The following is a 22,757-nucleotide window of genomic DNA, read 5'->3' as shown; positions in this document are numbered from 1 at the left end:
TATTTATTAGATATATTAATAGTTTTTTTGGTTCTACCCGTCGAGTTTGTTACCTTCCACAAAGTATTATAAAAAAAAAAAAATCCTCTTTAAAAATGTTATAATAGACAATAATATGATTGTGTGGGTACCGAATGTACCTGGATGCCTTCATGTTTTACCTAACCTTATAGGTACCATTTATTTAATAATAACAAAAAAGAAAAAAAAGATCTACGACCTAGCTAGTGTAAAAGAGAACGGCATTTCTTTTTTTTTTTTTTTACTATAACTGTATACTTTCTTCGATACAATAACGACTGACCTTTTTTTGGAAAATATTCCATCGACTATATATTATTATTATCTATTCATATGTCAGGTCATATAGTACCTATTTGGTGATTTATGGTCATGAACATTTTTGAATATTATTATTGCGACTTGGTAGTACTTGTATAGATTAAATTCCCAAAATACTTTCGGTTTTTTAAAAATTTCACATTATTTTATATTATTGAATGTAAAAACAAATGGCCAGAAACACAGGTGGTAGTCCAGGCAATCAACTGTAGGTACTAGGTACATAGAACAGTGATGTTTTAATATCAAAAAAATAGGGGGTAGGATATACCTTAAACACTTCCCACCCCCATTTTATTAAATAGTTCACAATCAAACGACCCCAAACGTTATCAAGGCAAAAAAAAATGTTTGTTATCTAGATACTCTTTTTTGTGAAAATAACGCAAAGCCCTGCTTGCTATTTAGTATTTAGTATAATGTTTTACTTTATACAAATTTTAGTGAAATAATTGTTCAATTGACATTTGGAAATTGCATTTCTAAATTATTGATAAATAATAAATATTTATTCTAAGCACCGATTTTGTTTGGTAAATTATTTGCAATTGGGTATAAAATGTGCAGAAAAAACGTTTATACATTTAAATTTTAACATATTATTATACTAACACGGTGTGAACGGGTCTTATTAAGCGACAACCACCGACATTGCACACAGAAGTAACAAAAATAATCTTAACAACATTGTCGCCTTATCTCATTCACAGCTGTTTTGCTGTTTTTTTATTAGGCATTTACAACTGCTTCAACGGTTCTTGAGATTAATATTCGTTATAAAAAGTCCTCAGCATTTTTTTCTCTCACAACAATGATGCTTCATTATAATATTATGTTATCGTTTGCTTTGGGTGGTTTACATTACATTGTACGCGGTTCTGTAAAGATAAGGAAACGACACGTATTTAAATATCCGCGTAACAAAGTCGTTATAAATTGCTCGTTTATTTCATAATTAAAATATAATTTTTTTTGTTGTTTCACTTAACCATAATGCTCCCCCCCCCCCCCGAGGTACTTTCAAATATTCATTATATTTTGTTTATTTAAATAAATAAAAAAAAAATGTTTGGTTAAGTATACACTGGAAAAAAAAATAAACACCAAGCTAAACGTTGGAACAACCAATCACATTACCTACTTACATTAAAAAAAAATATACCTATACTTGATAGAATGTAACTTTATTGTAACAATATGTTTGTACAAAAAACAATATTTCACAATCATTAGATTTTAATAACTATTTATTTCCTATGGACAGCATTGCATTGACCTTGAATTTTTAACCAAATACAATTTTAAAAAACTTTAACATTCAAATACTTACTATTGGAAATTTAATTTTTTTGAAAATCGGCAGTCGAGTAGCTTGCCAGTCTCACCATTTTTTTTAACACGGTTTAGTCAATGTAATTTTTTTAATAAAAATACATTACATAATCGACTATATTATTGTTTTACATACGACCGTTTTGTATTTTTGGCGTTATGAGTATAAATTCACAATTCAATTGTTATTAACGAGTAACATAACAAAAAAAGGTCTTAAGTTATTTAAGTATACAAAAATCGGTCGAGTGATTTGGATTAAGTGTTGGCTTAAGGTTGGACACTTTTTGTGAATTTTTGTAAAATGTCTCGTTTGAGTAAAATTAAAATCCTAAAAAGTTGATTCGACATGAAAATCAGTTCAATAAAAAAAAAAATTACCAAAATGTATAAAATAAAATTGGGCCAACGCGCATCGGTTAAGATCTAAGATTATTTCCAACTTGATTTATCATTATGGTTGAAACCCCTAGCTTTTTTTGATTATTTTCACCCATTACTATCTCTGTCTTATCACGACTACCCGTAATAAAGCGAAATAAGAACAATTTTCTAAATTATGATATTTTTGTCTGAATCTAAACAAAATTACAAGTGATTTCACTTGAATAGTTAAAAATGTATCCATCTAGGATGTTGTTTTATCATTAATTTAACTGTTCCCAACAACTAGTTATTTTGACAACCGACTTGGTGTAATTAACTTAAGAATAGAAGTTTGTCTATTAACTTATCACGATTGGTTTATTTAATTTTTTACTATCAACTAGAATCGTTCCAATTGAAATATTGTGTGCACAAGTTATAATTACAGAAGTATTTTGGTTATGTCACTGTCGGTGTAACGGTTCTGTCTTCTAGGAACTAAGTACATTATAAGACCAACGTTAAAAATATTATCTTATAGCATCATCATACTACTCCGCTGGTCAGCCTACTTTTAATAAATATAATAATTATAACACGATTTTCGACTGATAGTGTTCCGGTGAATTTGTTTTGGCAGTTTCAATTTGTACGGGAGCGATTAAGAAATAGTAATAAAAAATAATGAATTGATAAGAAATCGATTAATATATATTTTTTAAAACGCGAGAGAGAGAGAGAGATGGAGAACGAGGGACTGGCACATATTATTATTATCATTGTAAATATTATAAAAAAAATCATACCTACATATTATATTAATTTATGTACCGAATTGTATCGGATTTCAGGTAGAATATTATACTTTTAAGGTCGTGTGTTTAATGCGAGGGTCAAAATTTATTGTGGTCCGTGCCGGCCTAAAGGTTAAAGGTTAACGGGCCGTGTAGTTGTTCTGGTCTTAGGTGTTCTTAGGGTCTGCAGAAAAAAAAACAACCCTCTTTTATCAATACTGTCCACCCTCTATTCCTATCAAAGACTAATTCGATTGTTAAATTTAAATAAATTTCTATATTCAATCATCACTTGACACAAAATGAAAAAACGACACCTGTGTAGCCATAGCCTTAAAAACAACAGCTGTATTGAAATATTTGTATAAATAAATTTGTTATAATTAACTTGTTAAGTTATAATTAACATGTTTGGAGTTGTTCAATGTAAATTGAAGTACATATTTTTGTAAAAAACAAAAATGAACATAAAAAAATGTGTTAAGGTCGTTTGGCAAAAGTAACAATAATTGTGGAATTGGGCTATTTACAACTGAAGTCAGAACTGGATTTAGACATTTTGAGCCACAAGGAAAAAATATCTTTGGGGGGCACCTTTCCATAATTTAAATGTATACCTCCCCAAAATTGTTTTCTACTAAAATGTGTCCTAACTACGGTACAGAGAGGTGGAACAAATCTCTCACTGAAAAATTAATGCAGGTATTTTGAAAAGCACTAATTTTAAGTTTTGAGGTTTTTAGTATCCCAAGCCCTCTCTTCACCCCAAATCTTCCCCAACGACTTGAGAGCATATTAAAAAATAACTTTGTTAGCATTTATATTCCTTCCTATAAAGTCCAGCGTTCCACCTTTTTAAACTTAGCTAGGACATTCTTATTGTGTATAGTTATTTTCCAATCATAAACGGGACATTAGCCACATCTAATATAATAACAATAATAATGTCATTTTTCGCACAACGTAGTAGCATTGATTTTAGAATACAGTATATTCTAAAATCAATGGTAAATAGCCTTTTAACTTTCAAACTTTTGTAGTTTTAAACTGTTATGTTTTTTAGAAGTTATTTTTCACGGATTTTAATCTATTTTTAATATGTTGGATGTTCTCAACAAGTTTATATCAGAATTTATAATATGTATTTGTAGTTTTATTTTACTATCAAAGTGACTAATTAAATTTATTCGTACTTCAAAGTTATAAAAAATAGATTTTTATTGTACTATCAGGTGTACACATTTTAGATTAGGTATAGATATTATGTTCTTTATATTTTGTTACATGAAAACAATTTTTCAACAAAACCGTTGTGACTGTACGATTGAAATATAAATCTTGAACTAATTATCTTATTATTATTGTTATGTATTTTTACATTTCTTGTGTACTCGTGACTTTTGCTTTTAGTTGATAATTGACATTTTTACTGTACTCCGGGCACATTATAAAAAAAATGTATATATTCATAACACGTATAAATTATTTATATTATGCAAAGCCTGGATAAAAATTAAAATATACATTTTATTTTATTCTTTTTTTTTTGTACATACTAACCGCAGAGTACTTAACAATAATCATTTTTTTTTTTATGCAAAATAATACCGTTTGTTCTTCGAAAAGCCGTTGTTATACCCAAGAGTATAATATTGTATGGTACTCTTTGTAATCACTGCTGTACGTTGATATCTCTGTAATATAGAAATAAAACAATTTTACTTTGCTATTGCAATTTATATGAAAAAAAAATAGCCGCTATCTGTCGTGTGTTGTACATTTCGTTCGACGAATCGACCGACCAGACAAAGGACGAGCAAAGCCTCCTACGCGCTTAAATCACTGTGTACAAATTACTTATACATACAGGGTGCTTCTCTATATAGGACATACCCACTGCCTTGTAATATTCTATTAGTCTAATAATATTTTAACACACCGTATCCATTTATAGAAATGCTATGGGGGATTAGCCCTCACAATTTATTCACATCAAAAATAATGAATAATCATACCTACTATTCTTGTTTACAAGTATCAGGTAGGTATTAAACGCAAAGACAATTTATCAAGTTCTTTTTATAGTTGTATTATGTATATTATTGCACTGCTATTTTGTACACCGGGGCTATGCCTGTAAATTATTAAATAAATAGGAATTTTTGATTTTGGATACTCTCAGGATTTTTACAATAATTAATTTTCTAGCATAATATTAAAAGGACCTGTTTAATTTTACGATCAAATGAAAATAATTGTATAAACCTTTTTCTCGACGTTCGGTCCAATTTAGCAGCGATAGTAATTATTGTTGTCCACAAGAACCTATTCATTCTGTACATATTTATATAAATGGCAAATTTAAATTTGTTTTCAGATTTTATATAGGATGATGACAAGGTCGGTCGGTATACGATGGACAATAAATGCATACCTTTAATTGGAAATTTACTTGATTTTCACACGCGACACAGCAACAGTTGCAAAATGATAACCGGATCTATTTGGCAGCTGCTGTGAGAATTTTTCTATTGGTACCTATTAATTTAGTTTTATTTTCTGGAAAACAAACCCGCGTTAGATAATAAAATATTCTCGTTGATTTGTATACATCGTTTTAGTAATTACGACCACGTCGTATCGGTTGGATATTGTAATTTGTAGACTTTTTCAAATTAAAACTATTTTATAGTTTTTACCATTTTAAAATAATTGCAATTTTGTAGTTTATCTTAATGGAGATACTTTGGTTTAAATCGTTCTATAATATTATACAATTATCAAATAAGTACCCCCCCCCCTTTTTGTTTTAGTATTTTCCAAATATCTATTAACTGTTGAAACTTAAACGGCACACGAATGTGCATAAATTTAATCGATTTTTCAAATTAAAAACAATTTACTGAACAATTTGCCTGGCCCACAATACCAGTTTTGAATAAATAGTTTTAAATAGTTTAATATATTTTAGGGTGGGAAGAAGGATGGAGTGTGAAGTAACTTTTATCTCAACTGCACTTCACCTTTTGTCACAAGTTTTAAACTTAAAAAAATAGTTATTCAAAATTGATTTTTGACCAGTCAAATTTTTCAGTAAAATACATTTTAATTTAAAATGTCAATAAAGTATATTTTACGTCACCGTTTAAGTTTGAACAGTTAATAGAGCCCCGGAAAAAAATATTGAAATTTGTGGTCGAAAACGAGTTAAGGTTGGCAACACCACCCCAAGATGTGTAGTTTCACTTTTTAGCATGATTGAAATATACAAGGTTATTGCACACACACCCTTTCTTTATCGAATATTCGAAGATAAAACCAATCATTTCAGCCAAAAACAAGACATATATAATATTATGTAGACAGTTTAATAGCATAGTAAAATTGATATCCCCTTACCATGCCATGTTGTGTCTGAAGATAACAATTCGAGACAATGAGCAATAGCCAATAACCTGTATATTATTTCAACCACGAATTTCAGTAGAAATCGAGTACTAACTAAAACTACATAAACTACAGTGCCTAGAATAAGAAAAAAAACTACAAAATTTGTGATTAAATTAATAAAAAGCGAGTGTCGTACGTTGAATTGATCACTCTGTATATTATGCGGCACGACGGGCAAAATAAAATAATATCATCATAATGATAATAATATTATACAAACGAATAATATCCGAACTTGGTAATTAAGTAATTTATGAATGAAATTCAAATCTACCATATTTCATAATAATTGAAGGGCCCAGTGGTTTTATTGAGCCAATGACATTGTTTATACAAGGAGATTTTTTTTATCATGGACCACTCGGTATCTCACTGGGTTTGATAAATAATTGCATTTTTTTTTCCATAGTGCTTTCATGTATTGTGATTTACAATTTTCCCAAAATTTGTATACATTTAATGGTAACGCGGACATTTGATTAACTTTTAAATTGAAAATAATGTACTAAAAATGTTGACTAGTCGATAACCAATTTTGTTTCAAGTTTAGGGCAGTTGTAAAGGTAGACGTGTAGTATTACTTTCTCTTATCTGCGCGCACTCCCCCTCCCGTCGTCCTAACTTTTAAACTGTTAAAACTTTAAAAATAGTGGTTTGGAAACCGGTCAACATTTTCAGTAAAAATTGTCTTAGTTTAAAAAGTTAATACAAATATATTAGTTATACGTTACCGTTTAAGTTTCAAAAGTTGCTTTATAAAAAAAAAAACTAATTTGAGAGGGTGGTAGAAATATGAAAATTTGTGCAAAATCGAGAGATCACATTACATTGTAACAAAAATTATATTGTTAGTGGTCCACGACGAAATAATATGTATTGTGCTGTGTAAAAAAAAACTGTCATAGGTTTTGCGAAAAACTGAGTTTTTTTTTTTTTTATCATACAATCAGAATCCGCTGATAACGCGGCACACACAATCATCGAACATTGTGACCATATTTTGATTTTTCGATTTTCTCCGCAATAATATTATCAGCACGGCGAAAACAATACCAATTATTAGGCAATTGACAATAATTGTTATAATTAAATTATAGGGGACAAACGGGGTTGGGGGGGGGGGGGTGTAGGGGTTGGTATCTTCCCCGTACAATTTATTGTATTCAAATTTTTCAAAAAACCGCCAGTCCGTCCCTTGTGCGTTTTGTTCGGTACACGGCCGCCGCCGCCGCCGCCGACGACGGACAACAGTGAACAGCCGCAGCAGCCAAGCAGCTTCCCCATTGGCCGACCGGTCCGTGGCGGTTACCTACATAACGTTACGGTCCGGGATAGCGTCCGGCGTCCAACCACCACCCCCCCCCACCGCCACCCCGTCCGGCCTATCCCCACCACCGGCGGCGGCGGCAGCTGGACCGCGCACACACACATGTTTTGCCGTTTCGAATCTAACCGACATTCCTGATAATAACATATAGTGTCCGTTGTTTATTTAAGAAGAAAATATCAAACAAATCGCGTTCCGCGTTTCGCAGGCCTTCGCGGCAGCAATTGGCATTTTTTTTATTAGAAATCGTTTATATAATATGGTCGTGTACTTTTTTCGGAAATAAATAAAAAAAAAAATAAATAATAATCCGTGTCTTTTTACACAGTCGAGTGATGTAGGAGAAAAAACGTAATTAAATTTAATAATGAACAATAATAATATTGTACTTAACCTTTGCCAGTGCGATTTACTAGTGTAATACGGTCCGCAATTAACCGCCGCCGCCGCCGCCGCAGTGTGTCATGTTGTGTTATGAGATGATGGTTTTATAGCGCGTTTATATTTATTATTAGTAATAATTATTGCTAATTGTAATTTCCGGCACATTAACCAACAGTAAATAATAATTACCGCTATTACCGATTATTATTATTCAGTACAATTTAATATAATACCGTCGTGCACGTCTTATTGCATATTATTATTATATCCATCTCACACCTCACAGGTAAATGGCGTTATTCTCAATCAATTTTTATTATTATTATTATTAGGTATTAACTATTAAAACGGGTCGTGGGTATAATGATGAGTAGCTAATGATGTGTTACCTACCATACAATGTCCCGACGATCACACGCTGATTTCTCGTCACGCCGATCCCCGGGCTCTCCACTGGTTGATGTCTTAGTATAATTATTGTAATAGTAATAGTAGTAATTAGTACTCAGTAGTAGTAATAGTAGTAATTAGTAATATTGTGATCGGCGGTTTTTTTGTACTATAACGCCGAACGAGCGAAATTCGATACACTTGCTATTAAACACGGTAGTAAACAATTTTTTATCGACCACCTAGGTAGAAAGGATATATTTATCGGCAATTCGTTTTGACGATTATAATAATTTTTTTCGTTTGCAGTTTTTTTTTGCTTTATTATTTCAAATGTTGATAATTATTATTATTATTTTCCAGTCTTGTAAACTTTTCAAGTACCTAAGGTTTCCGTCGATTAAATCCTATGTGTATTGTAAAATATACTCTTAGCAGTATATTTTACAACACTGTTATTTTAGTAAATTCGTAGTTATCCACGTGACCTAGGGGTTAACGTTAATCACATTGTTAATGAAAAATATAACAATTGTTTTGGACATATATTTTATAACTATATGTTTGATCTAAAAAAAAAAAAAAAAGATGAAATAAGACCAGACCTATTCATAACAAATTTTACGCTGGTAGTGTAAATTATTAGATGCTTATTAATATTAAAATTTGGCTAAACCTTATTATTCTTATATGCTCACTTTCGGCCGAAACATTTTACGCTATCGAAACGGTTCGAGTTGTGTATAAATTACCATTATGATAAATATACATGATAAAAAATATTTCATTCATGCTTGTTTGGATAAGAAGTGAAGAAATTAATTTTTTTTTTACCACTAACTATAATAAGTAACTGATAATTCATAGAGTTCATGTAATTAAATAGTTTTTAGGATGACCCTTTATTATTATGTTCTCGTGTTTGTAAACTCAGTATTAGTCAACGGAAAAGACGAATACAATATATTCGTTTCACAAACTTTGTTTTCCGGTGTTCATTTTTCAACTTATGTCATAAATCAAACTCGGATGTTTTATGATTTTGCATATTTTTTTTAAAGAAATCAGTATTACAGAATACAATATAAATTTGATTCACAAAGACTATCTTTCAAATCAGTAAACTTATATTGTATAATATATTTGCCTATAATGATTATTTCTAGATTTAATCAGTAGTTGTACGTATAGAATTATTAAAAATGTTATTATTTTATTATTGACTTTAATCGTGTTTATGAGTTATGAGCTAAAGAAAATTTTACACAATATGAGAAAAGTATCGAAACGAAAAATTCTGGTTATAAAATATTGTCCAAAATTTCTAAAATAATAGTCATTGTTGTTTTCAATTTGATACCTTTTTAAATAATTAAACATTGTAAAATGTTATATTTTATATATCGTGTCAAGTCGGCTATTTAAAAACTCTGCTAAATTTTTCAGCCGATTTCAATAAAGGTATACAATTGCATATTTGGTATTTTAAAATTCATATGTTAATACATTTACGGTCATTAACGTCCGAGCTCTAGGGTCATAAACCATTAGGTGAAAAATCAAATCTAAAACGTTTCAGTCAGAATACCCAAAAAACCACCTGTTGTATATCCCTTTTTTTTCTTCAATATTATGAATCATAACGTTAAAATACTGACTAATTAGTACTACTTTATACAATTAGGTAGTTTATCATAAAATATTGCGATAATAGTTCAAAAGGTCATTTGGGTATACTCGGAAGCGTATTTATGTGAACTGTTAATTCGGGTCTGTAGAAAAAAAAATAGATTATCCGAATTCGTATAAAGAAATATTGTTTTTTTATATTATATGAAAAAAAAACCATATAATTTTCTGTATTATTTTTTAATGTTTATTAATAATGGTTTCCCCCCTTTTTTTTGTTGTTGTAGGTATTTAATATAGAACAATGGCCGATTTATCAATGAAAGAATCGCCTTGTTACGACAAGTGCATGCCCTTTTTATGTACGTCGACGCCATACAAAATCATAAATGACAGCGGATACGATACGCCGAGTTCCACTCTTACCAACGCCTCATCCAACTACAGTCATGAAGCGTCCATGAGTTTCGATCAAACGTTGTCATCCGATTTTGCTACGACTCAGTTTTCGTTGTGCACGCCGAGTTTTTCTCAAAAGAGAAGCATAAAGAAATTGGAAGACATCACCAACAAGACTGATTGTACAGTTAAAAATAAATTCATCGAAGAGGAACCCCCCTCCGTTACGGAATTATCCCCTTCGAAAAAATTCAAGTCCTCTTCGGACCTGCGAATGCGTTTCCGGATAAACAAATGTCCAAAACAAGACGACCATCTGCAGAAGAAAAAAAACATAGACTCGCCGAAAATCGTCAGCCACGAGCGAGCGTCGCTGGAAGGCCGAGATCACGTGGACATCATGTATTTTTTGGCAGAGCGCAACCATTTCGGACTGGTCGTGGAAAAAATATTTTCGTATCTATCAGACAGTGATATTGTACCCGTGTCGATGGTGTCCAAAATTTGGAACAACGCCGTGCAAAATTCGCCGACGGCGCAGTCGAAGAGGCAGATTTATTTTAAATTGTCCAAGGAGAACAGAGGGTGCGAAGGCCGAAATCGAGCGGCCATGATCAACAAGGGATGCTTGTCTAATATCGGGAATGTCATGCGTTCGCCCACCAAAAGAGATTTGACTCCGCGGAGTCCGCCCGTCAGTCCTAGTAAATACAGGTGGCACGTGTTCCAAAAGGTAATTGAGAAACGATCAATCACAGACGTGTATCGATGTAATGTCGATCGGTCGATTAATTAAAAATGTTTTTCATTATATTTATTATTATTATAGGAAGCGAAAAAGTTGAATCCCGATCAGCGCCTGATACGATGTCCGTTGTGCACGATGCCGTCGTCGTGGACGCCCACCCAATCGACCCGAGCCCAGTGCCACAGGATACACTGCCGGTATACGTTTTGCACGAGTTGCATGTGCGAATACACCGTCGTGCCCGTACACAAGTGTCGTTCGACGCCGATATCGTCTCATGCCCGGCAGACGCTCATTACCAGTATGTCTAGGAGTAAGCACAACCTACGCAGACTGTTGTGAGAAACCTCTGAATAAGATAATTATTTGTTAATTAATTTATTGTGAAAACCATGAATACCTCCCTTTTCGGCGTTGTGTTTTTATCTCACGGTGTGCGTCTTAATCGGCCACGGACGCGTTTCAACGTTCTGTATCCAGAATATTGCGTTCCCCACCCTTTAAAATCGGCGTCGGCCGTTAAACTGTAAAACACCGTTAATTAATTTATATTACGATGATCATTCCTCATTTTGTTTAAAAATGTTCTTCGAACAATTGCATTTAATTTTTTTTTTTTTTAAATTCTAGAGTTAACTTGTTTGTAATTTTTTTTTTTTATTACATTTTTATCACTTAACTATTTAATTTATTGTACAAAATTGTATTTATTGTATTTATGAAGTCACTAATTATTTTGAAAAACGATTGCTCAAAAAACGGTTAAACGAAGTAGATTAACTTTTTGAACGCAAATTTAATAATATACCAGACTGAATAAGATAATACGAAAATATGTTACCAGTGCCTTCAATGTTTTTTTTTTTTTGTTTGTTTTAATACTTTGGCGAGAATATTATTAATTTTATTCGGAATACTTGTGAAAGATACAAAATTTAGAGGGTTGGCTCTCTATTGTATTTTTGAAATCCTCTTTTTTTTGTTTTTGTATCGTTATCGAGATCTGATAAATGAACCTACTTAAACGTTTGCGACAGTCATTCGAAATAAAAATATATTTTTAATAATTAAGTGGAATTTTCGTCCAGTGAATTTTTCAAGCAAAGTTTGTGTCTGTTCTGTTTAAAAAACAAAAACAACAATAAAGGCCTTCCTAAACTGTTGTATAATATGTAATGTATGTACTGTTCTAATTTATAACAATTCGACTGATGTAATTGACGACAATGTTATTATATAATTATTAGTCTGATTATGTGTAATTTTTTTTACGATCAATTTTTATGAATCAAAAATTTGAATTTGCTCAATTCTATAAAAAAAAAATAATACCATTTCTAATTTTAAATACATTTTTTTATATTTGTTTACGTTAATTTTGTAAAGTCGGCGTCTCTCAAACGAACCGACGCGTTAAATGTTTAGTTTTTTTTTATCTAACTTTTTTTTTTACACCTATTTGATGAATAAAATGTTGTTAAAAAAATATATATATGTATGTATATATATATTCCATTTACGATCTGTTAGATTTTATTTGTAATAATATTATATTAATTGTTTTGTATTATTATTTCGTACTAGGAACTAATAATATGTATTTAATATATTACGGTACATTATTCTCTGACCTTAACTCTACGTGTTTTATAACATGCTTGTTTGGAATATTGTCTGTACTCGATTCAGTATAGAAATCGTAAGCTCCGATATTTGCCTAGAAAAAAAACAAACGATAAGATATTACGTTTTGTGTTCTGTTTATTTACATTTTGTAATATATCTTTTTTTTTTTTTTTTTTGTAATAATTCTTATAATTAAATCTGTACATGATAAACATTGTCTTATGGTTGATTTTTTTTTATTTTCATATAATAATTTAAGAGAGAGAGAGAGAGAGAGATACAATGTACGACGTGTATGATGATACAATCACAAGCATGTTAATTTTTTTTTTAATATTATTATATTAAAATATCCTAAAACAATGTCACATACGATACGCGTTTGATTATCGTCTTTAGGTTTAATTTTTTAATTTTTTTATAAACCGATCGATTTAAATTGAAAAAAATAAAACCGTAGAACTTTGACAACCGACGGCTGTAATAGATTATCGTAAACACAAACTGTCGTCGTGGGTTCGACCGGTTCGGCGGCGCCCACTCGTCCGATCCGGTCAGGATCACATATTTTCTGTTTGCGTTATTTTTTTTTGTACTTAGACTTTCGTTCGTTCCGTTAACGCTCGGCGGTAGTCGACGACGGTGGCGCTCACCTGGTGTATCCGAGCAGGTATTTCGGTATCTGGTACGTGTAATGAGGTATGGACATGATTACGGACATCCTGGTTAGAAAATCATAGTATTATAAAAAATTATAATGCAAAGCTTAATATGTAATGTAACACATGTAATTTTTCTGTACAGTTTTTCCACCGTGTGTGTGACGCGTAACCGAAACGAAGAGAAACGACTATCGGCGTCGTCACTCCGATCGGTAAATAATAATATTATAATTTATTATAGAAAATAAATATCCCACTCACCGATAAGAGGTATAGAAGATTGCTGTGTGATAGCATTTAGGTAATAGATCACCTTCACCTTCGTTAATTTATATTTTCTTCTCTCTTACAAAAATTCTAACAATCATTATTACCGTTATAGTAGTTTATATAACAATATATTATATTTGTAGCGATTACGATAAAGCGTTGTGTGTTATGCGTAGCTGTTACGTTTGAAGCAAAGGGCGGATCCAATACTTTCACTTGAAAAGTAAGTACAAAATTACATATTATAAGAAACGGTTTGGCCTAAGGGGGGAATGGGCTGAGGGTTTTCCCCCGAAATAAGCACAATAGTCCCCTCGCCCCACAAATTTTTTCCCCATTGACTATGTACACTTAAGGATAAATTGGCAGTTTAAAAAAAAAAAAAAATATTTTTTGAAATTGGTTAATATAGTTTAATTGTTTATAACTTTGAAGGCAAATGCATATTAAATGAAAAACATGTTAAACGGCTGTGTAAATAATTTTTAAAACAAATAATAATCGAAGCGCTAGACAAACTGACAAAATCAGTTTTGAATAAAACTTAAATTGAAAATTATTCAAACGCACAAAACACACCTTTACTAGGTACTTGTGTATTTATTGAAATATATTTTAAACGGTAAGGGCAGTTTGTTAAGGGGCAAAAGATAGGCAATGTCTTCTTAATTTTATCCAGGCGCCGTTTGAAATAATATTAGCTAAACAGTTTTAGTTAAATGAATTTTCAGCCGATTTTTGGAAAGAGAAAAAAATTACTTTTTCCAATTTTTTTTTTTAGAACACTAGTTTGATTTTTTGGAAAAATAATACAAACACTTATATAAAAAATATATTATTTACAAAACCAGAAACATTTAGAGCTGCCATTAATAGAGATATTTGTATCGTTGGCTTTTTCACCGTTAGGATTTTAGGTAATTGGCTTGGGGTTAGATTTGGTAAGGTAAGTTAAGTAAGTAGTAAGTCGGTTGGTAAAGTCCTATGTCCACATCCACGTGGTGTCGACTGGTAAAGATTAGGACTTGGAACGGTTTCTCAAATTCAATCAGTTGCGGTCGGTGAGATTGGAGGTAGGTAATCAGCAGAGTCCGGTTTGGTCATGTTAGTGGGCGAGGGATGGAGAAGAAAGTAAACTTGAGAGGAACAAAAACGAGAGAAGGAAACAAATAGTTGGATAATGGGGAGAAATGCGAATTATTTACCTAGGCTCGTGGATGGGGTGTGTGTGTGTGTGTGTGTGGGAGGTGGGAAAGAGTGTTAGGTACTGGATCCGGTTCCGGTCGAAAGCGGAAGCTAGCAGGCAGAAATCGAATGGCCAGCAATGCAATAGCAGGCGTCCAGCAGAAGCCGATACGGATCAATACGGGAACATACGATGCGGTGAACCCGTTGTAGAGCCACGTTCCCCAGCCTATCCGGGAGCCGCGGTCGATCCGGGACTCGATTTCCTGGCACAGGGTTTTCCGGTCATGGGAGCGACCCGAACGGAGGTCGCATATCATGCGCTTCTTGCACTCTGCGTCGCACGCGGGTCGGACCGGCGAGTTTTTCCAATAGTGCCTGCAAAACGGATGAGGAACGGATAGGGTTTAATTGCCAAGAGTCCTTGTCAGCTCCCCGTTTCTTACTTGTAGTACAAGTCGAACGCTTCCGTGTCGTCGGTCAGCTTGTTGATGAACGCGTCCCAGTCTTGTGGCAACAGCGAAGGCAACTTGTACGCCGTCCGGGTCGAGTACAGCTTCTGCCAGATCGGATAATCGTACAGGTTCGCCTCTCTCAGGTTCATCACCCACGTCTCGTGATCGAGCACTGTCTGTTCAACAGAGACATATCGGCGTTAGACGACCGTCGGTGCAACTCGGGGGGAGGAGGAGGAGGGAAAGGATAAGTGCCATCTCTCCACCCATTGACTGATGTCACGTCAGCTGACAAAGGACTAGGGATAAGAAATTAGATGCAATCCACATTGCAGATCCAGTCTTGAATGACAGACATTAAGGTGTAGGGAAAAGAGCCAAGAAAGTGGTTTGTTTAAATACATACCCTGGTAGATTGTTCTCGGTCGCCGTCCACGTAGTAAATCCGATAGCCGGGATTCAAGTCCGAGTAGGGCGTGACGGACGGACCCAAGTATGCCACGCTCACTGGTCTGCCCAGGTTTTGGGTGTCGTAGAAAATTTCGAACTCGTCGTAGTGCGTGTGACCGAAGAACTGAGCGGTTATCGTACTTTCATATCTGTCACAAAATATTAAAAGTCATATATAGTCATTTTTCTCGTCTTAAATCGGGCTGAACGGTTAGAGGTTCGACTTGGTCAGTGAGCGAGGGTAGGAGTAGAAAGGAAACAGAAGAGAGGGAAGGGAAGGGAAAAGTCAAGATCAGTGACAAGAGACAGCTGATAACGACTTCGCTAAGGGGTTGGTTAGGGCAAGAAGAGGAGAAGAAAGTGGAAAGTGATGGAATAGGTAAGTTTGGTTTGGTTGGGTTTAGTTAGGGTTAGATTGTTTGGTGAAGTTCTATCCCCGGGGCTTCCGCGTGATGTCAACTGGCAACGGCCCCTTAATCGGGCTGGACGGTTAGTCGGAGAGGCTAATTAAAGGCTGCGTTCGGGGGTAGATCCGGTTCGGGCGAGCCTACGCTTTGGTCACCTGGAGATGATGGCGTAATAGTTGCGACTCCAGACTTTCAAACAGTCCGGATGTCCCGGCGGTATGTGCCCGAGCACGTGGACTTTTTCGCCGCTGAACTCTGCGTTCTGCAGCTCGTATATGAACCACTGGAGCTCCTTGACGGGGTCGGTGCTGTTCATGAGCAGCCACCAGTTTTTGTTGTTGCAATAGTTCATGTTGAGCGAGACGATCCGGAAACCGGGACGGACCAGCACGCTGTAGAACGCCCCTCGCTTGATGGTCCTGCTCACCGAGCCCGGCAGCCATCGGCGCCATTGCGTGTCCAGCTCGCTGTACAGCCAGTCGATACCGTATTCCGGAGTGTTCACCACAGAACTTGGCGGAAAGCTGGAAAACCACCGATCACACGCTATTAATATACAATATTACACAACGAGCAACGAACCGCAGCCCCGTTGTCGGGGACACTCGCCTGTTGACCGGAACCGATTCGTGGTTGCCTAATGCCGGGAATATGGGCACCCCCGGGAACATGGTCAGCAACTGCTGCACCGTTTCCTTGAGTATCGCCAAGTTCTCCTCCCGCGTCTGGTTCCAGATGTCGTGCGCCGGCAGATCGCCCGTCCATATGATGTAGTCGATGTCCTGTCGGGTCAAACGGGCCAAAGGTCAGGTTAGAATAGTCACAGGTTACGGTCAGGTCTGGTTAGGTTAGGTTCGTATCGCTAAACATGTTCATTTCTCCGCTACACCTTCTTTCTTTCCCTCTCCGATCTCTCGTCAGGAGTCATCGTCGGCTGTCCCTTATCACCATTCTCTTATCAAGAACCGCTATCAGCTGTCAAAATCAACACTTACGGCGTGATTGGCTACGATGTGCTGCAGCATGTTATCCACCGTGCGCTTGGGTGTGTCGCACTTCCGGTAGTCTCCCCATCTTCCGGCTCTGCTCTGGTGGTCGGCCGCCGGCCCGTTGGTCAGCCTGCAGCACAGCGGTTCGTTGCAAGCGGCGTTCGTTCCCTCCTGGTAGTAAGGGTCGAAATGAGTGTCGGACAAGTGCAGCACTTTGAACTGCGGTATCGGTTCCTGTGTAGAAGTCAAACGAAATGCGGGTTACACACATGACGCGCGGGCCAAGTTTGAGAGAAAAATCAATCTGGACGTTACTTTTGGAATTTTGATTTCGACCGGAGTCGGTTTGGGCACCGGCGGGAACACCACGTCCCAATCGTGAGTGGGGTTGTACACGTCTCCGCAGACGTCTCCAATGACAAAACTGCATATCTCTTCGGGCCCGATCGTTATCCTCTCCAGAACGTACACCACTTCTCCCTGGGGACAAAAAAAATAAGAATCGTTCATCAGAGTTGTGAGTAGAAATGAGGTTAGGCATTGCCGACAGCAGGGAAAACGGGACTGACTAGTGTAAGAATAAGTTTAGGTTAGATGCTAGTTTGAATGACCGAGAAGCTGGGTGGTCCCTTTTGTGTCAGAAATGTTCGTGACACAAAAGGGAGGGGATAGTAATAAGTGCCGATGGGATGGTGAAACAGTTATCTCGTTCCAAGTGATCTAGACACGTTCATGATCCAATGTCTTCCATTCAAAGGAAAGTTTGAATTAATTTGTTCAGTCACAGGGTGGATTTGGCTTTGAACCACACTTACGCTAAACATTTCGGTGATGCCCTCGCAGACACGAGGCGTCTGCAATTTGAAACTCTTGCAGAAGTTATTTGCCATAATCTTGATGTCATCACGGGTCTTGCCCATTCGTATGTACCGCTGCAGCAAAGCGGCGCCGGCTTTGCATGCTGTACACGACACTTTGGACATGACGCTGGTCTCCACCTCGAAGACTACTTGATCGAAATTTAGGAACTGAAGCGCTTTGCCCAGGAACGGCGGCAGCGTGGCCCGAGAAGCTCTGGCGTCGTCCATGTTGAACTTGCCATCCGTGTCGTAGAAGTATTTGCTGTAGTTTGCCTGCGCACACAAATCAAAAATGAACGTTAAGACACAGATTGAAAATGTAAATATTGCCTCGAATGAAAGACATTGGACGTTGAGCATGTTTTAGGACACTCTGTACCTTCAAGTCACTCAAATGTTTAAGTGTGTCGTTTTCGATTTTTTCCATTTCCACGGTCAACACAACCGTTTTGTTGACTTTGAGCAATGGTAGGTAATCGGAGTCTGCGCTTAAAAAAGACACGTCGTCCCACGTGGACATGTTGTGCGTGTTCCATTTGGCTGGCGTCGAATTCCTCCGGTTCTCGATCGGCACACCTGTGATAGAAAAAAAGTTGACAAATTAAAGTTTGAAACAAAAAAAAAAAACACCTTCAAATAACAACGACACCGCGATGCAGACCTGTTGTGCAAACTACTAGGACAGCGACAAGTGGAATTATGAGATATGACCATGTTGTCGACAGTCTGAACAGCATAATATGTCTGAGATCTGTAAAACAAACAAAAAATAAAACATTATTGGTATATTGTAATTACGGTCTACGCAGACACGAACACAGGCCACGGTCTTTGATAAACAAATCTGTGACACTACAAAATAAAAATAGGAAACAATAGTATTATATAATAATATTAGTATCTTAATTTCCTGAGGACGCTTTTGTTTTCTTACTAAACCCACAATCATAAAACATCTTGGAATACCGTTTAATCTAAAAAAAAAGTATAAATTTGTCAGTGAATATCTAGAGGAAACCACACCAAACCGGTGATAATAAATATGTCCAATGTTTGCTGTAAGACGAAGAATTACCCCTTAAATGACGTCATCGCATCATGCTTGGAACGTTGAGTGTAAATCGTGAATTCGACACGAATATTATTGGTCTACAGTTTCGGCATGTGTTTAAACAAAAAAACGAAATTAATTAAAACTGTATTCAAATTGTTGAGCCTTGTGATTTTTATTAAAGTTTTTTTTATCGAATATTGCTATTGTGTGTAGTTTTTTGGATGTTACGATAATGCATTTGCAAACGTTGGTTTCAATTCTAGTTTGGGTTGTTGTATTAGGTTTTACTCCTGGAGTTGTATCGGAAGACATACAACTATCGGAACTCGCTAATAAATTAAACATGTTGGTTCATCATCCGGGATGGCGGTTTATGGAAGACGTTAAAATCGTAAAAACTATAAATAATTGCAAAACAGTCACAGATCCGATGTCAGAAATACTGGGAGCCATTAGGGAAAACCGGAATCCGGTCAACGAATTTAACCTCTGGGAAAGATACACGGAGATCAGGACTGTGCTCAGATGTAAGTACGCGGAGGTTATTATTAAGTACAAGATATTCCTACAGCATTTAATTCGAGTTTGCCGAAATGAAAAAACAAAGGAAAATAATAAAACGACCGACTTCTCACTTCAAAGATATTACCATTGTTTTGATTCGGTGCTGACCAAACTCCAAAACGTATCTCCGAGGCTCAGAACCCTGTCAGACGCGTTGGATTTGATTCATTTCCTAGATAAGCCACGGAAACCTATAAAAAATATAACGGTCGCTTACAAAAAATTAGCCGAATTTACTAAAACTTTACGGGATGATACGTGGTCTAAATTGGCTCAACAAGGTATCCACGAGGATTTGGTCGATCTCGAATTACAATCCATAAGTCAGTATATCGGTACTGTGTTTCACAATATCGTAAACCCGTTTGTCCGCCGTAATTGCATTATGCCGTTGCACAGAGAATGGACAGCAGAAAATTTAAACAGAGATTATGAGTACAAAAAGATAATCCAGAGGTTACCGCAGCAGGCGACTTTATTGGAATATGTAATGAACGAAGTCGATTGGTACGCTGATGATATCTTAGGCAGTTGGTTCATCAATTTGGGCTTTGCATGCGACGACACGGAGAAATGTCATAATCGTGAATAATTAAAATATAATAATTACCGAAGTAACGATTTATAGTGTAAATTAATAATATTGTGTATTTCTGACTTATTTAGATATTTTTGTTTAAAACAAGCAAAATTTGTCAACGTGGCATTTTATTTTACAATCTTATACATGTACACGTAGATTAAAATAATTTAAGTAAACACATAAGACACAAAGAAAAATCGCGATAACAGAATTTTGGAAAATAATAATTATAAACAGAAAAACGTTTTTCATTTCTAAAATAATAGCTGTTAAGAAAATATGTATGTTAAAATTAATTATATTATCAATAAACGTTTACAAAATTATATTCTTATATTACCAAGTGTTTAAAATGTACATTTTTTACTTTGCATTCGCTCATTAATACAGGTCTGGTAATCATTCAAATTTTTATCAAAAAGCGGCTACAATACTTTGTTACGGTACAATGCGGTGAATGGATCACACCCACGACTGTTCGCCTTCTAAGGCTAAATTTGGGGACCCTAGCCGGGACAGAAAGCTACCCTGTATCTGCCCTTAAATATTCCTAGAGACTATTTGTAAATTTATATAACCGCCCAGAAGAACAAAAGGGCCGGTCGTACCTTGAAGTAAATAAACTAAACTCTCAAGTAGCAACGTACAATATTATATATTTAAAAAGGCCTAACGCCGGTTAAGAATTTAGTTATTGATAAAATATTAAAACGATAAAACAATATGTATAAATATATTTATAGGTTTTACACCTGTTACCTGGTCCGTGGAAACCCGGAGTTTGGACAAGTGGAGTGACACGCACAAAAAATATAAATAAGGTACGGGATAATTAAGTAATTATAAAATAAGATATTAGCGGGTAGATGGTAAGATGTCAACTAATTAGTATATAGGTGGATGCGAATACGTCCACTAGCGCGAGTCGCGTCACTCCCTCTCCTCTAATTATATATTTATATTTGCATTTTGTGCCCAGACCATGTGACAATTAGACCTCATAGGTTTGGTTTGGAAGTAACGTCCCAAGATACTATTATTATTACTAATAATATGTCGGGCAAGTGCCATCGTTACAACTTGGAGTAAAATTTAATTACAGATTTTCATAATATTTTGTTCGTAGAAATGGGTCCGAGGCAATTCGTGGATGAGAACAGGAGTGATGAAATTAACATACATCATGTTTTTAATTAGGTAACTATTAATTATTGGAACCTCGAAGTAATAAGTAAACGTTGATCATAAGTAAGCTAATAATACAAAAAAAGGTCTAAACATTCAGTTCAATATTTTGCAGTTTTGGACTAAATGTTCGTCGAACGTAAACTATACTTTTTCCCTTAAATGACGTCAACGGTGTATCGTATCATGTTTGGGACCACGAGTGTAAATCATGAATTCGGAACGAATATTATGAGCAAATAGATTCGGCATGTGTTTAAACAAAAAATGAAATTACCTATAACCGTAATGAAATTTTTAAACCTTGTGGTTTTCAGTAAAGATTTTTTTATCGAATAGTGCTATTGTGCGTTATTTTTAGACCCTACGATAATGCATTCGAAAACAATTGTTCCACTACTAGTTTGGGTGGCTGTATTAGGTTTTACATGCGTAGAATCAGAAGACATACAACTATTGGAACTCGCTAATAAATTAAACACGTTGGTTCATCATTCGGGCTGGCAGTTTATGGAAGACGTTAAAATCATAAAAACTATAAATAATTGCAAAACAGTCACAGATCCGATGTCAGAAATACTGGGAGCCATTTGGGAAAACCGAAATCCGATCGATGAATTCAACGCCATTGGAAGATACGAGGAGATTTGGACTGTGCTCAGGTGTAAGTATGCGGAGGTTATTATTAAGTACAAGATATTCTTACAACATTTAATTCGGGTTTGCCGAAATGAAAAAACAAAGGAAAATAAAAAAACGACCGACAGCTCACTTCAAAGGTATTACCATTGTTTTGATTCGGTGCTGACCAAACTCCAAAACGTGTCGCTGAGTCTCAGAAACCTGATGGACGCGATGGTATTGATTAACTCGCTAAATCCGCTATGCAAACCTAAGAAATATATAATGCTAGCTTACGAAAAATTGGCCGAATTCACTACAACTTTACGGGATGATACGTGGTCTAAATTGGTTCAGCAAGGTGTCAACGAGGATTTGGTGGATCTCGAATTATTTTCCATAAGCCAGTATATCGGGAATGTGTTTCACAATATCGTAAACCCGTTTGTCGCCCGTTATTGCATTATGCCGATGCACAGAGAATGGACAGCAGAAAATTTAAACAGAGATTATGAGTACAAAAAGATAATCCAGAGGTTACCGCAGCAGGCGACTTTATTGGAATATGTAATGAACGAAGTTGATTGGTATGCTGGTGACATCTTAGGCAGTTGGTTCATCAATTTGGGCTTTGCATACGACGACACGGGAAAAATCACGATCAGGAATAATTAAAATATACTTA

General features: G+C 35.3%; 2 protein-coding genes and 1 long non-coding RNA gene across 9 annotated transcripts in view; 2 read left to right on the top strand and 1 right to left on the bottom strand.

Moving 5' to 3' along the window:
* Positions 1-4,423: 4,423 nt before the first annotated feature.
* The window catches only part of LOC126833197 (sphingomyelin phosphodiesterase), a 79,266-nt gene continuing 60,932 nt past the window's right edge, over positions 4,424-22,757 (bottom strand). For 5 of the 7 annotated variants that reach the window (XM_050564382.1, XM_050564391.1, XM_050564364.1 and 2 more), the window contains 13 exons: positions 18,727-18,816; positions 18,445-18,641; positions 18,021-18,338; positions 17,521-17,685; positions 17,212-17,439; positions 16,826-16,998; positions 16,372-16,740; positions 15,766-15,958; positions 15,351-15,535; positions 15,097-15,282; positions 13,441-13,509; positions 12,793-12,878; positions 4,425-4,528 (listed from right to left, as the gene is read on the bottom strand). In XM_050564382.1, coding sequence (XP_050420339.1) covers positions 12,809-12,878; positions 13,441-13,509; positions 15,097-15,282; positions 15,351-15,535; positions 15,766-15,958; positions 16,372-16,740; positions 16,826-16,998; positions 17,212-17,439; positions 17,521-17,685; positions 18,021-18,338; positions 18,445-18,641; positions 18,727-18,802 — 2,229 coding nt within the window. In that variant the 5' untranslated portion in view covers positions 18,803-18,816 and the 3' untranslated portion in view covers positions 4,425-4,528; positions 12,793-12,808. Of the gene's footprint in view, positions 4,529-12,792; positions 12,879-12,984; positions 13,510-15,096; positions 15,283-15,350; positions 15,536-15,765; positions 15,959-16,371; positions 16,741-16,825; positions 16,999-17,211; positions 17,440-17,520; positions 17,686-18,020; positions 18,339-18,444; positions 18,642-18,726; positions 18,817-22,757 lie in introns of those variants that run through there. The other 2 variants (XM_050564418.1, XM_050564410.1) reach the window with 2 other exon arrangements.
* LOC126833232 (F-box only protein 5-like) lies at positions 7,743-12,915 on the top strand. Its single transcript, XM_050564438.1, has 3 exons — positions 7,743-8,281; positions 10,302-11,146; positions 11,243-12,915. Exons 2-3 carry the CDS (start codon positions 10,319-10,321, stop codon positions 11,501-11,503), a joined length of 1,089 nt encoding a protein of 362 aa, XP_050420395.1. The 5' UTR covers positions 7,743-8,281; positions 10,302-10,318; the 3' UTR covers positions 11,504-12,915.
* On the top strand, positions 13,591-21,087 carry LOC126833281 (uncharacterized). Its single transcript, XR_007684927.1, has 3 exons — positions 13,591-13,661; positions 13,863-13,942; positions 21,010-21,087. It is a non-coding gene; the product is annotated as an uncharacterized LOC126833281 (long non-coding RNA).

Source organism: Adelges cooleyi, unplaced genomic scaffold, assembly GCF_023614345.1.
Source record: "Adelges cooleyi isolate 19-005CV unplaced genomic scaffold, UGA_ACOO_1.1 ACOO_flye_CR_arks_rails_tigmint_CR_PRNA_1, whole genome shotgun sequence".
Lineage (NCBI taxonomy): Eukaryota > Metazoa > Arthropoda > Insecta > Hemiptera > Adelgidae > Adelges > Adelges cooleyi.
Note: the sequence above shows the minus strand (reverse complement) of the source record. Positions and strands in the feature narration are given on the sequence as shown.

Bases quoted from the DNA above. Each gene is read 5' to 3' on its own strand.
- LOC126833232 (XM_050564438.1), top strand. From the start codon at position 10,319: ATGGCCGATTTATCAATGAAAGAATCGCCTTGTTACGACAAGTGCATG. The intron at 11,147-11,242 runs GTAATTGAGAAA...TTATTATTATAG, and splicing joins GGTGGCACGTGTTCCAAAAG to GAAGCGAAAAAGTTGAATCC.